Source organism: Haliaeetus leucocephalus, unplaced genomic scaffold (assembly GCF_000737465.1).
Source record: "Haliaeetus leucocephalus isolate CR32 unplaced genomic scaffold, Haliaeetus_leucocephalus-4.0 Scaffold0, whole genome shotgun sequence".
NCBI classification, from domain to species: domain Eukaryota; kingdom Metazoa; phylum Chordata; class Aves; order Accipitriformes; family Accipitridae; genus Haliaeetus; species Haliaeetus leucocephalus.
Genome location: NW_010972436.1, coordinates 370,725 through 383,663, shown reverse-complemented (window position 1 = coordinate 383,663; position 12,939 = coordinate 370,725). Strand labels below are relative to the sequence as shown.

At 58.5% G+C, this 12,939-nt stretch overlaps 1 protein-coding gene across 1 annotated transcript; it reads right to left on the bottom strand.

Annotated features, from left to right (window-relative positions):
• Positions 1–1,512: 1,512 nt before the first annotated feature.
• On the bottom strand, positions 1,513–5,170 carry TNFRSF13C (tumor necrosis factor receptor superfamily, member 13C). The gene is made up of 3 exons (XM_010578920.1): positions 4,712–5,170; positions 4,004–4,201; positions 1,513–2,373 (listed from the first exon to the last, which is right to left on the bottom strand). Exons 1-3 carry the CDS (start codon positions 4,854–4,856, stop codon positions 2,045–2,047), a joined length of 672 nt encoding a protein of 223 aa, XP_010577222.1. The 5' UTR covers positions 4,857–5,170; the 3' UTR covers positions 1,513–2,044.
• Between the last annotated feature and the right edge of the window lie 7,769 nt (positions 5,171–12,939).

The following is a 12,939-nucleotide window of genomic DNA, read 5'->3' as shown; positions in this document are numbered from 1 at the left end:
GCAGTCCTTCCAGCTCCAAAATGTCCCCCGGCCTGGCTTCAGCTCATTTCCCCACTCCAGATGCACAAAGGTTGCTCAAAGTCACTTCACAGGGCTGGGTGCGGAGCATGGGGATGAGGAGATGCCCGATTTGTGCCATGGGGATACCCCTCCTGTGACAGGCAGCACACCTGCTGCAGATAACTGGGAGCCCAGCGCTGGATCCTCCACAGCTCCTGCCAGCAAGCCACAGGTGCCTGGAGCCCCAGGACACAGTTGCTGGGCACGTGGCCCCTCACCATCCTCAGCCCCGAGGCTGAGAAGGGGACCCATCCTGTTCTGGGTCATGCAGAGCGTCAGCCGGATGAAGGCTCACCTCCATCAGCGTGTTTAGGTCTGGGAGAGGAGTCTTAGTGAGGAATTTGGGTCTTGGCACCCATGGCAGTGCCTGTGGTTCCCTTTATGGGACGGATGCCGCGAGTCCACCTCCAGTGGCGTGGGGAGGGGAGAAGAGGGAGGGTCACCCTTCAACAGCAGTGTCTGGTCCTGCAGCCTCAGAAGAGAGCTCAGGCTTGGGCAGGGAGTCACCTTCCCGTCATCAGAGGGACATCCCCTCCGCACAGTGCCACCGGGCGATCCTACTGTGAGCTGTGGCCCTTGGTGGCCCATTGGCACTTGGCAGCAGTGCTCCTGCACCTTGCTTGGCCACCTCTGCTTGGTCCCTGAAGTTTCTCAGGTGAGGAAGCTGCCTCACCAAAGGAAGAGCAGACCCAGGCTGCCACAGAGATGGTGCTTCATGCAAATAACCCCACAAAGCATTTCTAATTGCCTAATCACCCCCTCCAGGGCCAGCAGGGTTTCTCACCTAAAGCATCGGCCTGGCTCTGTTCAGCCAGGGGGTTCAGCTGCTGTAATTACTTGGGAACAGCAATCCCACACTAAAGAGTTCATTTCCAAAGCAGAGCCCTTCCTGTGCAGTAAATCCACTTGTGGGCAGGTGAACAAGACCATCTACAGAGAAGTGCCCTGGACCAGCAATGCTGGCCAGCTCTTGCACACAGGCAAAGCCTTGAAGACACTCACGTAAATTAAGTCATCGCAACTACGCTCACATGACTCCCTGCCTGGTTTTGCGTGGCGTGGAAACATCCATCCCAAGTGACACGTGGTATTTCTGCAGCCCCAGTGAGCTGAAGTGATGGTTGTCTGGGGCCATAATGAGAAGCTCAGGGAGCTCCTCTAGACCAGCAGGCTCCGTTGCCTGCCCCTGGTCCTCCCTGACTTCAGTGATCACAGGTCAGGACAAAGACAGATTCCCCGCCCCCCCGCTTCCCTCCCTCACTCCCTGCTTGGGAAGACGGACTTGTTTCTCATCCCTGCAGTAGCCGGCTGCAGAGGGGATTCCCATGAGCGCCAGTGGGTGCTTGCCACTACATGAGAGTGCCCAGAGGGAGGAGAGATCTGGATATTATGGCATGCAGAAGATGGGGGCAGGCAGGACTGAATGGAGCAGATGCTGCTGGATGTGCCTTGCTCCATGTGACCCCAAGCCTCCTTTTACTGAGGTCAGTAGCAAAAATCAAGTTAATGGCAGTGGTGTGGAATTTGGTCCTAATGTAACTCCCTGCCTCCCTCTCCATCTTCCTTCCCACCCCTTTTTCTGCTATTCCAGCCCCACGTTCCTCAGGAATCACCCATCCAGCAGCAGACCCATACTGGCACAAAGGCAGCCTTGCAAATGGCACAGCAGCCCCTGCCACGCTCTGTCCTCACCAGCCACGTCTCCTCTGCCTCCTCCCAATGGTATGGCCGTGGCAGCTGTGGGCAGTTCAGCGTAACTCGGCGTGATCAGCTTTGGCTTCCTCCAGTGCTTACAGGCATAACTTAGGACTCGGCACAACCGGGGAAGTGGAAAAGGGCAGTCATCTTAGAAGGCTGATCTTGCTCAAGGCAAAACCTGGTCCTCAGACAGCTCATATCCGTGCAAGGCTTTGCCTGCCCTGGGGATGGGCTCTGGGCGTCTGCAGGAAGCAGCTGGAGCGCTCCAGCCCCGTTCCTCCTGCTCTCAGGCTCTCTCCTCTCCGGGAGAGTTCTGGGTGGTTTTGGTGGTGACCAGGGCTGCAGCCCCCAGCTCGGTGGCGGGCAGTGGGAAGCCGTGGTTGCACTCCTCGTGCCGGGGGTACACAGCAGAGAGCAGGACGATGTCACCGTCAGCATCACCCTGGCAGCATGGCCTCCGTTTCGCCCCTGCTTTCCCGGGCAGCCCCGGCATCTTCAGGCCTCCATTGAGATGTGGGCACAGAGCTCGGGCTGGGGCCAGAGTGGCATCTCCCTCCGGCATGGCAGGGTCCTGGCAGCCCAGGCTGGGCAGGGGGCTGGTGGCATCCATGTTTGCTGGGAGGAGGCAAGAAAAGGGGGTTACTGGACTCACAAAGTGGGGCCAGGCAGGTCCCAGGGAGAGGGTCCAGTCCCTCGGGACACACAGGGGGCAAGATGGAGCTGGAGCAGGAGGAGCCTGCAAGGTCCCCAATGCACCTCTCCTGCTGCAGAGCTCCTCCTGCTTACAACTGATGGGCTTTTTCTCCCCTAAAAAACAATAGGGAAAGGCAAAAATTTGCACTTGCACTTCGAGCCCTCTTGCTAAACCCTGCTGGTGGCAGATCAGCCCAGCCCTTGGCGGCTCACCCTCCCTGACCGCCTCCCACTTAAAAATAGACTTGTTTACATGCTTTGAACACAGGCGCATGCTGCTGGCCCCAAGCCTCCCATGACTTTCCACGCATCCAGTGCTGTAGCGGTGGGCTTGCTGGGGTGCAGCCCAGGGGAACGGGGGGACAGGGACCAGGGCTTGTGGCAGGGGAGTAGCTGAGGGGTGCCTCCGATGCTCTCCCATCATGGCCGGACCTCTCTTGCCACTGCATTTCTCCCTCCTCTTTCATTCTTGGTATTTTTCCCAGGTGTGTGCGCATCACAGGCTGTCTCAGCAACACTCGGTTTAGCGGAAAGGCCCCAGGTAACGTCCCCCACCAGTCTGAGTCACCCAGCCGGCACCACCGGCAGCGTGCAAGCAAGCCAGGGCACGAGGACTGGCTGCCCCCAGTCCCGCTGCCCGCCAAAGGTACCCACCCAGGCAGTGGGGCAGTTGTGGGTGCCAGCATGCCCCAGGACAGCCCCTCATGGGGGTCCCGGGGAGCCATATCCCCTTCCTGGGGATGGGAAGGCATGAAGCCAGGGTGAGACCGTTTCCGAGAAGAGTGGCCATGGTTGAGTCAGCGCTGGGGTGCAGGTCCCTGGGGGAGGAGACAGCTGCCTGGATGCTCCAACAGGATGAGCCATCGTGGGGCACCTTGGCCTCACTCCCCTGGAAATACTCTACCAGGAAAGGCTCAGCCCCATCCCTCGCCCCCCAGCCCTATTTTTGATGCCTTTGGGGATGATCCTGTGCAGTGCTCCGGTGTCCTCCCAGTGGGGCTGGCCCTGACACTGTTGGGGTCTTTGGGGCACACGTTGGAGGGCACCGGGCATTCCAAGTGGGAATGACAAGCTGGGCAGTCAGCACGGGACCCCCATTCGCAGCGCTGTGGGGAGAGGCTCCCTCCGTAGCCATCCCCGGATGTCCACCGCTGCCCCTGCATCCCCCCGCTCCATCCACGGCCCTCCAGCTACCGGGGAGAGGGAGACGCTCCTCACCACCGCTCTGTACATGTTCCCCCATGGAGAGGGACGGTGCCAGCAGGTGCTTTAAGCAAGCGAGGGCACAGGTAGACCCGGCAAAGGGAGGGATGGTTCAGCAATGTCACGCTGGCAGTCAGGTGCAGGTGTGGGCTCCCACCTGCATGCAGGACACCGTCACTCAGGAGGTGGCTCGGCTGCCCCAAAATGCCCCGGGGTGCCCATGGAGCCCATGTTGAGGTGGAGGAGCCGGCCTCAACAGGGATGCGCCTCAGGGGAGCCGGCAGCAAGTGACCCCAACTGCCGGGGGGTCCTCAGGATGCTGTGACAGGGAGAGCAAGAGGTCCCCTACCTTCGGCCTCCTCGTCCGCTGCCTTCCTCTTCCTCCTCTGCTTCCCCACCTTGCAGGCCAGGAAGCCCCAGAGGGCGGCCAGGACCAGGATGAGCCCCACCGCTGCTGGGACCCCAAAGATCAGGAGGGTGCTGGGCAGGTCTGCCGAGGGGATGGTGGGTGCCAGGGCAGAGGTGGGCGCTGCGTGGCCGGGCTCTGCTGTGGGGCGAGATGCCGGCAGCGTCAGGAGGGGGAGAGCTGGTGAGGGAAGGAGCGCGGCAGCGTTACCCACCCGGCTGCCTGGCCTCGGGGCCGTGGCGGCGGGGAAGGAGAGTGGCTCTTCACCGCTACCCACCCACCACCCACAACAAACCGTCCCCCTGCCTGACGGGACCTTCGTCCCACCTGCTGTCGTCGCTGGCTGGCGGGAGATGAAGCCGTCCTGCTCTTCCCATGGTGACCCCTGGGCCAGGCTGTGACCCCCCCCCCGCCCGGCTGGATCATCCCTCTTCTCCCTGCACTGTATTCCCCTTGCTGGAACTGGCTGCCCTCTTCTTCTCTCCTCTTCCTCCAGGTGAAGCCAGCGCTCCATCCTCCATTGCCACCTCCACTGCCATCTGCAGGAGAAGGTCCCCTCCGCCTGCCCATGCCTGGGGTGCCCCCAGCCCCCTTGGCCCACCACTGCCCAGCCCCAGGGAGCTCGGTCCCCAGCCGCCCTCGTCCCCTTACTTGTGTTGTCCCTGAACAAGTCGGAGCACTTGACACAGGACCTGGTCAGGAGGTCGAAGCACTGGGAGGAGAGGCAGGAGGAAGCACCGGTGGCTTTTCCTGATGAGGACATGGCAGATTGGGAGTGAGAGCCCCGCTCCCGCATGGTGCGGCGGCGAAGGGGCTGCCCAAGTGTGAAATCGCAGCGCCTTGGGGCCCGTGGCAGAGGGAGATACAGTCTGTCAAGCTGCGTCGTCTCCCTTGGGGCTCGCGATCGCTGTGCTTGTCCTGGGGCGGATCTTCACTGGGGAGGAGGAGAGCAAATGCCCAAGCCCTACCCCTGCCTGCACGCGCAACGCACCCTCAAACTACCCCTCTGCTCCAAAATATGCTTCCGAAATCCCCGCAGCCCCTGGCGTGCCCCAGCCGCACAGCACCTTGTGCCCGGCGGCATGGCCCCCAGCCCGATGGTGTCACCTCCTCAGCCTTTCCCCTTCCCCAGCCCACCGCCCCCAACCCGGGCATGTCCCCAACACACACCCTTCCTTGTTGGCTGGCGAAAAGCCCCCTCAGCATCCTCCAGTGCCTACAGCAGGCTTTCCTGTGCCCAGATCTTTACAAGACCCCATCCCAGGGCCACAGATTCGGCTTGGATGGAAAATCCAGAAAAGGACTGGAGGAGAAAAGAGTGCAAGGGTGCTGAGGTTTCCCCTTTGAAAAGCTCCCACTGCCCGCAGGACACGGCCTGTAAGTGACTGCTGCGCACGCAGGCCAACTGTTATGTGTTCTCCACCTCTCCTAATGACGGTGCTCGCCACCATCTTGCTCTCTCTAACTCCCCCATCCCAGACCTAGACCTGTGGCAAGGAGCCTCCCAGCCCCTTAGCACCATGTCTCATTCTCCAGGGTTCAGAGCTGGCTCTGCTCGGTAACTGCCCAGGGCATGGGTAAAGCAGGTCACACCAAGCAAATCTGGTCCCCATACCCTTGGAAGGGACTAAATAAACCCTTAATGGCCCTAGGTGTTCCTGATCAGGAGCAGGAGAAACGTCCTGCCACTGGTACATGTCACTCCAGCTGCACTTCTGTCCTACCAGCAGCATCCCCAGAGGGTGGCTTGCACCAGGGCAGCACCAAAGCGGCCTCAGCACCGTCTCAGCTCTCCCCGCCGGGTGCCACGGGACTCTGGGCAAGTGAAAGTCCCGACCAAAACCGGTCGCTGTCCGCCGGTTCCACGCCTGATGCGATTTCACTTCCCTCTCCAGCCGGCGTGCCCAGCCGCTTGCTCCCTTGCCCCTCACACACGTGCACATGCGCCTGGCTGCCAGGGAGCGCTCTGCCCAGCTGCACTGTGCCAGCGCCGATGGCCATGCCAAGCCCGGGGGGCTGCGGGCTCCGAGGAGGAGCTGTGAGAGCCCAACTGCCATCCCTGCGCCTGTGACTCAGTTATTCCCCCTCCGTGTTAGTCAAAGTAAAACTCCCCAACCGAGCAGGGACACGCCAAGCACTTCCCTCTCTCAGCACAGCCCTGAGCTCTGAAGCCAGGAGCAGCACAGCTAGCTCGGCACCCTCTGCCTCGATGCTCGCGCTGAACGGGCTGCGCTTGCCCCTGCGCCGGTACCTGCCGGGGGAGGACGTCTCTCCATATCCCACCTCACCCAGCTCCCTGCCTTTCATGTGCCACGGGCAAGGATCGGGGCTGTGGTGCAAGCATGGGAGCAGGAGGGGCATGCGGTCAGTGGCAGGGTGCACCAGGAGCATCCTGGGGGGGTGTCAGAAAGCCACAGCAGGGAGGGCTGAGGGGTCAGGAGAAAAGCTCAGCCTCGCTCCAGGCCACATCTGAGCTCCACAGTGGAGAGCCTCAGGGAGGAGAGGGCACCTGGAGTGCTTGCTGTCCCTGGCAGCCAGCTCACAGAAGCGTAAGGGTAGGGACTAGGGAGCAGAAAACATCTTGGCTTGTGCCCTGGTGGGACTGGAGCTGTGGACGGTGGCAGAGGACCCCCACAAAACAGGCAGTGCTCTGTTAGGACACCTTCCCCTGAAACAGCTCCCTGCTCCAAAGGCTTTGCTGTTCCTCTTGCCCCAGGGTGTTTCCACCTGCTGGTCTCCTTTTCCCAAAGGGGGATGCTCCTCCGTCATCCCCCTCTCGCCCTCCCCCCCCGAAATCCCCCCACTGTGCTTCCCCCACGTCAGCCACCTCTTGGCAACCCCCAGGCCCTATTGCCGTGGGTCCCGCTGTAGCACTGTCACCCTGTCCCTCTCCCTCCCCTCTCCCCTCCCTGCTTGGCTTAATGTAGGAGGGGGGAAATGGGTCCTGGCATCTGCTGTACCACACTTTACAGATTCACTCTGTGACCACCTCCAGTCAAATATATGCACCACAGAAAGCCCAAACCGAGGTACTTACATGTTGCTTTTGATGTGGGGGGTGAGATTTACAATAGAGCTCAGGAGCTGATGGCTCCCACTTTGTTCGGTACCTGGAGTGAAAACTTGAAGCTGCGAATGCATGGCAGGGAGCCCAGGGACAGCAGCCGTGATGTCCTCCTGTGAATAAAGTGCTCCCGGGTCCTATCATGTGGAAGGATGTTGCAGCTTCATCACTGCGATTGACCTTACCCCATTCCCTCCCACTTTCTAGGTCCTCTTTATCCCCCTCTACAGCACTTTCATGCTCCCTTCCCAGTCCATCTGCTTCCTCCTGGGCCAAGAAAATGAAGTCTGAATTCACACATGATAACGCTTACTCATGGAGAAAATCACCGCTGACTTCCCCAGCGGCACTCACACGTGTGCCTGCTCATCAGCGTGGCCCAGGCTGCCCGGTCGGCTCCAGGCATCATCCATCCCCCTCTTCATCTTCCCCATCTTTGCCTCCCCTGCCCTTTATAACGGCTGTTGATTGGTTTTGGAACAGCAAAAGTTAAAGCTTGTTGGGTAGCTTGAACTGTTTGCATCTAAGAGCTGAATACACTTGATAATAGCACAAATGCATAATTAAAGAGCAGAAAAAATGACTCACTGGATAAGGAAATGTGCTTTTCTTATCTCCTCTGCAGAGAAATGAAAGCCCCAGGAGCCTGGGACTCCGGCTAAGTAAGTGCTTTTATTAAACAAATAAACCAGCAAAGATATCAAAGAGCTATTTAAAAATTATGTCCTAATCCTGGAGTTGGAGAGCTCAATTTCCAGTGCTGTTTGCTCCAACCCTGCACTGGGAGGGCTGAGCTTTGGCTGAGGTCAGCTGCTGGGATCCCTGCGGTGGATGGGGCAGCACCAGTGACCCGGGAGCACAGAGGGACGGCTGCATCCTGCGAGCACTCATGCACACATGAGAGACTGGACTCATGCGAGTGGTTCCTCTGGTGTCAGGGGTGGGTGAAGTGACTCACGCACATGCTTGCAGAACCGCCCGTAGCAGAAAATATCCACCGAAAGTTCACCTTGTGCTCGTGCACACCGGAAACCCAAAGGCTTGTCGATCAGAGAAGCCACGAGGTGTTTATTGAGCAGACCCAGTTACCACAGGACAAACCTCTGACAGGGTGCACCCAATGCCCCAGGAATGCCTCGGCACAGCCCGATGTCTACCCCGCATCCAGATGGTGCCGATGGAAGACTTTGGCTGGAGCCAACCCCCAAAGCGCATTCGGCACCTCACCCCTGCACCCCTTCCCAACACCCCTGTGGTGGCTAGTGGGAAGCATCCCCTCCTGAAAGGTCGCACTATGGCTCTGAGGAGCCAGTTTCGCAGGGTTCCAGCACAAACCTCCTCCTTGGGATCCACTGGGATGCCCCAGCATGGCCCAGCCCCACTTTGCTCTGCCTTCTCAAAGCCAGCCAGGCTCAGGGACAAAATCTGGGAAGATTTTAGGAATAATGTGGGAAACAGAAGGCCTAAAGAGATTCACCATCACTCTAAAACCTAGACCCCTCCATAGGCATGCTGCTCCTTACTGAGGGTTTTTGTGGCTCCGCTCAACCACCTGCATGGGGAGTTTGGTGTGGGGCAGTGCCTTGGTGGCACCAGCTCTGCTGAACGTCATTTGTCTTCTCCCTCTTTGTTTACATGTCCCTGGAGCTGCGCTTGTCCATGAGGCTAAGGAAGAATGAACAGGTGTCCTCAGCTCCCTCTGCAAGGGGACTTGGACCCCTCCAGGGGTGATACTGGGCACCTAAATTAGGCTTCTACTGTGGGCTGCCCTTTGAAGACCCCTCCAGGGTTACAGAGCGGTGGGTTGGCACTGCCTAGGCTCAAGCTCCCTCTGCCCATTCTCCCTCCCTGCTCCAGAGAGCCTTCCACAGCAGCATGGAAGACTTGGGGGAAGCCCCCCCTCCCTGATCCAGCCCTGGGGGAGCCGAGCCCTCGACCTCCCCTGCCAGGAGCAGGCAGTGGGGCGGGGGGGGAGCGAGGGGGGTTTCCAGCCTGTCTGCTGGCTGCTCTTGCGGCTCTGCAGAGCACGGTGGGACTCTCTTAGCAAGGCTTGGGTCCCTGGACACTCCCCAAGCTCTTGCAAGCCACCCCCATGTCGTGAGCGACACGCCATTAGCTGACCCCAGCTCTTCTGACGGGATGTCCCCGTAAGCAAGTGGTGAGCCTGCTCTGCCTGCAGCAGGGACGCTGCCCCCATCCTCATCCTGAAGATGGGTGGGATCTCGCCCTGTCCCCCTTGGGTGACTCGGCGGGAGGCCAAGTCGTCGTCCCCAGCTTCGCCTCTGCCAGGTTATAGGGAGCATTCACATGCCCTGGCAGGGACGGGCAGCACCTCCGACACCGAAACAGAAACCAATGGCCAAGGGCGATGCGCTGCCACATTGCGAACCTCCGAGCAGGTGGGTTCAGCTGGTTCAGGCATGTGTACGCTGAGGCACAAACCTCCTTGGCACACCAGACCGAGCGCAGAAACCTCCCCAGCACTCGCAGTGGGGAGCCCCACTGCTGCGCTCTCAGGGTGCGGAGGTGTCCAGCAGACGACTCCAGAGCCAAAATCAAAGCCTGCTGAAGGCAAGGGGCTGTCTCCTGTTAACTCCCCGCCCTTTGCGGCTTGCTCCAGCAGCAGGGGACAGGAAACCACTTCGGTCAGCCTGGAAGTCAAAACTAAACTAAGCAGCTCTGACTGCATTTTGCATAGCGCTTCGTTATAATGAACTGCTTGCAGGAGAGCTGCAGCTCCGGCTCATGCATGGGAATGGTTCAGTGAATATATTTGAACAAGAAGGCAACCTGAGAAAATGGGAAGGTGCTTGCAAGCGACTCCAACACAGAAGAAATTATCTTTATGAGGCACTCATTTGCTGCAGTTTACTCTGCTGCCTGCCATACGACCAACCCCCTTGCTCATACACAAATACCCCACTGCCCCCCACAACTGCAGCACAGCCCCAGCACGGCCGCTCCACAGCCATGCTCCTCAACATTGGTCACACAAGCCATCCAAATGGAGATGCTCAAAACCAGCAGCGTGCCTGGATAACTTAAAGCACAGCTCAAACAGGCAACAGAACGCACCAACCCCTCCTCTAAGACTCCTATGACACCTGCAGATTGCAACAGCCTAAGCAGGAGTAAGGGTACAGGAGCCTGTGTGGTTTCCAGTACTAACCACTGCTCCAGAAACGGCTCCCTGAGGTGGCTTTTGTGGCCAACTTGTTTTCCTTGCTAGTAGGGAGGATGCTGCCCTGCAGCCTCCCACCACCCTGGGCAGGGGTGGTAGGTGCAAGGTCAGCCTCCCCCACCCCCACTGCCCAACTTTTCCATTTGTCACCGCTGGACAATGCCCCACAAGTGGCTGAGCCGAGGGAGTATGGGGATTTTTGACTGTAGGCTGCTTGGCCGGTCAGATGCCAAACTCAAGCTGGTGTCAGCCCTGGAGCACTGAGAGGGACTGCAGTACTGGAGGAGGAATGAGTGGCACGTGTTTGGACATGAGCAAAGCCCCAGTCCGGGATGAGAAGCAAGGAAGCACGTTTCTGCTGAGCCGAAGCGGGCCCCTGCAGCCGGCCAGCTGCCTCCGGCAGAGAGCTCGTCACCGCCACGCTGTCGGCTGTGAGGCTCCAGCTGACAGCCTCCCCTCTCCTCCCTCTCCAGCCGAAGCACCTCCGAGCCAACAGTGTTTCATTAGTCTGCGGTAGCATTGCTGCACTTACCAGTCCCTTCACACCGTTCACTGGCTTCTCAGGGACCTTTAGGTACCGGCTTGGTGTAAAAAGGCCGGAGTGATTTAATTTGCAGGGGCTTGAATGCAGACTCATGTTATACATTTCAAAGGCCGCATTAAGGATGCAATGTAGGAGAGAACTGACAGGCAGATTTGGCCTGTACCCCACCTCTCCTGGCCGGTATCTGAGCATGATGCCTTGGCCACCCTGCCAAAGCCTGGAGAAGCAACAGGGGAGCAATGCATTGGTTGGGAAAGGAGAGAAAGGGGAGGATGATGGGCTGCTGTGGATGCAGAGCTGGGGAGGTGGAGAGGGACTGCCAGCAGCCCTGTCCCGTGCTCACACACACCCCCCCACACCCCATTTTCCAAGGGACCTGTGGGCAAAGCCCATCAATTCCCTTTGAAAGGGATGGTCCTCCCCACAGCTCGCAGGGTGTCCCCCTGTAACAGTCCCACCAACTTCTGAGCCTTTAGGGCCTTAAAGGCTCTGGCTGGAAGAAGAATGAGTTGCACCGGCACAGACTGCCACAGGAAGGGAGATGCTGTGGGAGGTGAATGGTACTGCCAAGGCAGGCAGATGTAATCCCTCCTCCAAGATCCCTTTCCCCATTTCCCGTCTCGGTAAGAACACCCATAGGGGAGGTCCTGCCCTCTGCCACAGTCCACGGGGGAGGCTGCCCATCCACCCCCAGGGAACGTCTCCTGGCCAGCACAGCTCCCTGGCTCACACTTGCCTTCCCCTTCTACACTGCAGCCACAGCACTGCAGAGGGCTGGACCACCAGAGGATGCAGGCAGGCTTCAGAGGGACCATGCAGCAATGTAGCATCTCCCATCACCCAACCTAAAAATGCACATTAGAGGCTGAGGGCAGATACAGCTTTATACCCCCTAATAATCTTGTCTCTAAGCTAGATAACTAGGACTGTAAATCCCTGGTGATAATCACAGCCACCATGCCTGCAAGCTCTCCCCCGGACCATTCATTTGGCTTGATGATGCTTTAAAGAGACATCTAATGAGGATAATCTGATTCATATCCCCTCTGCTTTTGGGCAGCAGAGCAATTCAGTCCCCCTCAAACTCCTTCTTCCTCCATGACTGTCTTTATTTCCCCTTCTCATATGAATCACTCCGGGGTTTCCTTTGCTTTTTTGCATTACTATTTCGATTCTTTGATATGACCACTACAATCAAGACTCACTCCCTTTAGAACCTAATTAGCATGAAATCAGACTCGCTTTTTACTCATAGCCTCATAATAGGATGCTGGCCTGTGCTTCAGCTCTCACTTCGGGTGCAGGGAACATTGCAGCTTGCTTAAAAAATTCCCTCTTTACCTGATTCAATCAGAACCACTTACGTGAGATCCGCACACATTTCAAGCCTGGCAAGAGAGTCAAGCTTTGGGAAGGGGGGAAGGTCTCAATCACACTCGGCTTTCGGCGCAGAGCAGATGGTGAACATACCGACTATATAATTTATAGGACACCATCACTACATATTAGTCCCATGCAGTGGCTGAGCTCAGCCAAACCACAGCTCATGCACACACAGAGGGGACTCATGCAGGTGATGCTCCACGTGCAACCTGGGCAAGAGGGAAGAGCCAGGTTTTGGAGAAAGCACACGCTTCATGTTTCATCTCCTTCATAACACAGAGCAGAGAATGTGGTGCAGCAGCCCTCACCCCGGAGGGGCTTTCTCTTCCCTGCAGGCTGGGCAAACACTTCCCAGCCCGCAAACTTGTGTTCAAACTAGGTCAGTATTATGCAACATCTGCACGCAAGCAGCTCCCCTTCCCTTCCCCGGGAGCAGCTCACACAGCAGCACGATGGATGCCAGGGCAGCCCACGGCCAGATGCAGGGGTTTGTTTGCACTTCTTCAGGGCCGCTGTGCTAGCGGAGCCTGGTGTGCAGCTCGCTGGGGGTCATGGAGCCTGAGGGGGACATGCACCACCACCACAGCTCTATTTCCACAGTGCCCAGGCCTCTCTGCCCCTGCCTCTCACCTGGACACACATGCCCGCTGCTCGGCACAGTCAAGCAGAGATGCCAGGGAGGCGTTAAAGACCTGTAGGTGAGAAAA

Bases quoted from the DNA above. Each gene is read 5' to 3' on its own strand.
- TNFRSF13C (XM_010578920.1), bottom strand. From the start codon at position 4,856: ATGCGGGAGCGGGGCTCTCACTCCCAATCTGCCATGTCCTCATCAGGA. The intron at 4,202-4,711 runs GTAAGGGGACGA...CTCGCCCCACAG, and splicing joins CTTGTTCAGGGACAACACAA to CAGAGCCCGGCCACGCAGCG. The intron at 2,374-4,003 runs GTAGGGGACCTC...GCCTCCTCCCAG, and splicing joins AGCGGACGAGGAGGCCGAAG to CAAACATGGATGCCACCAGC.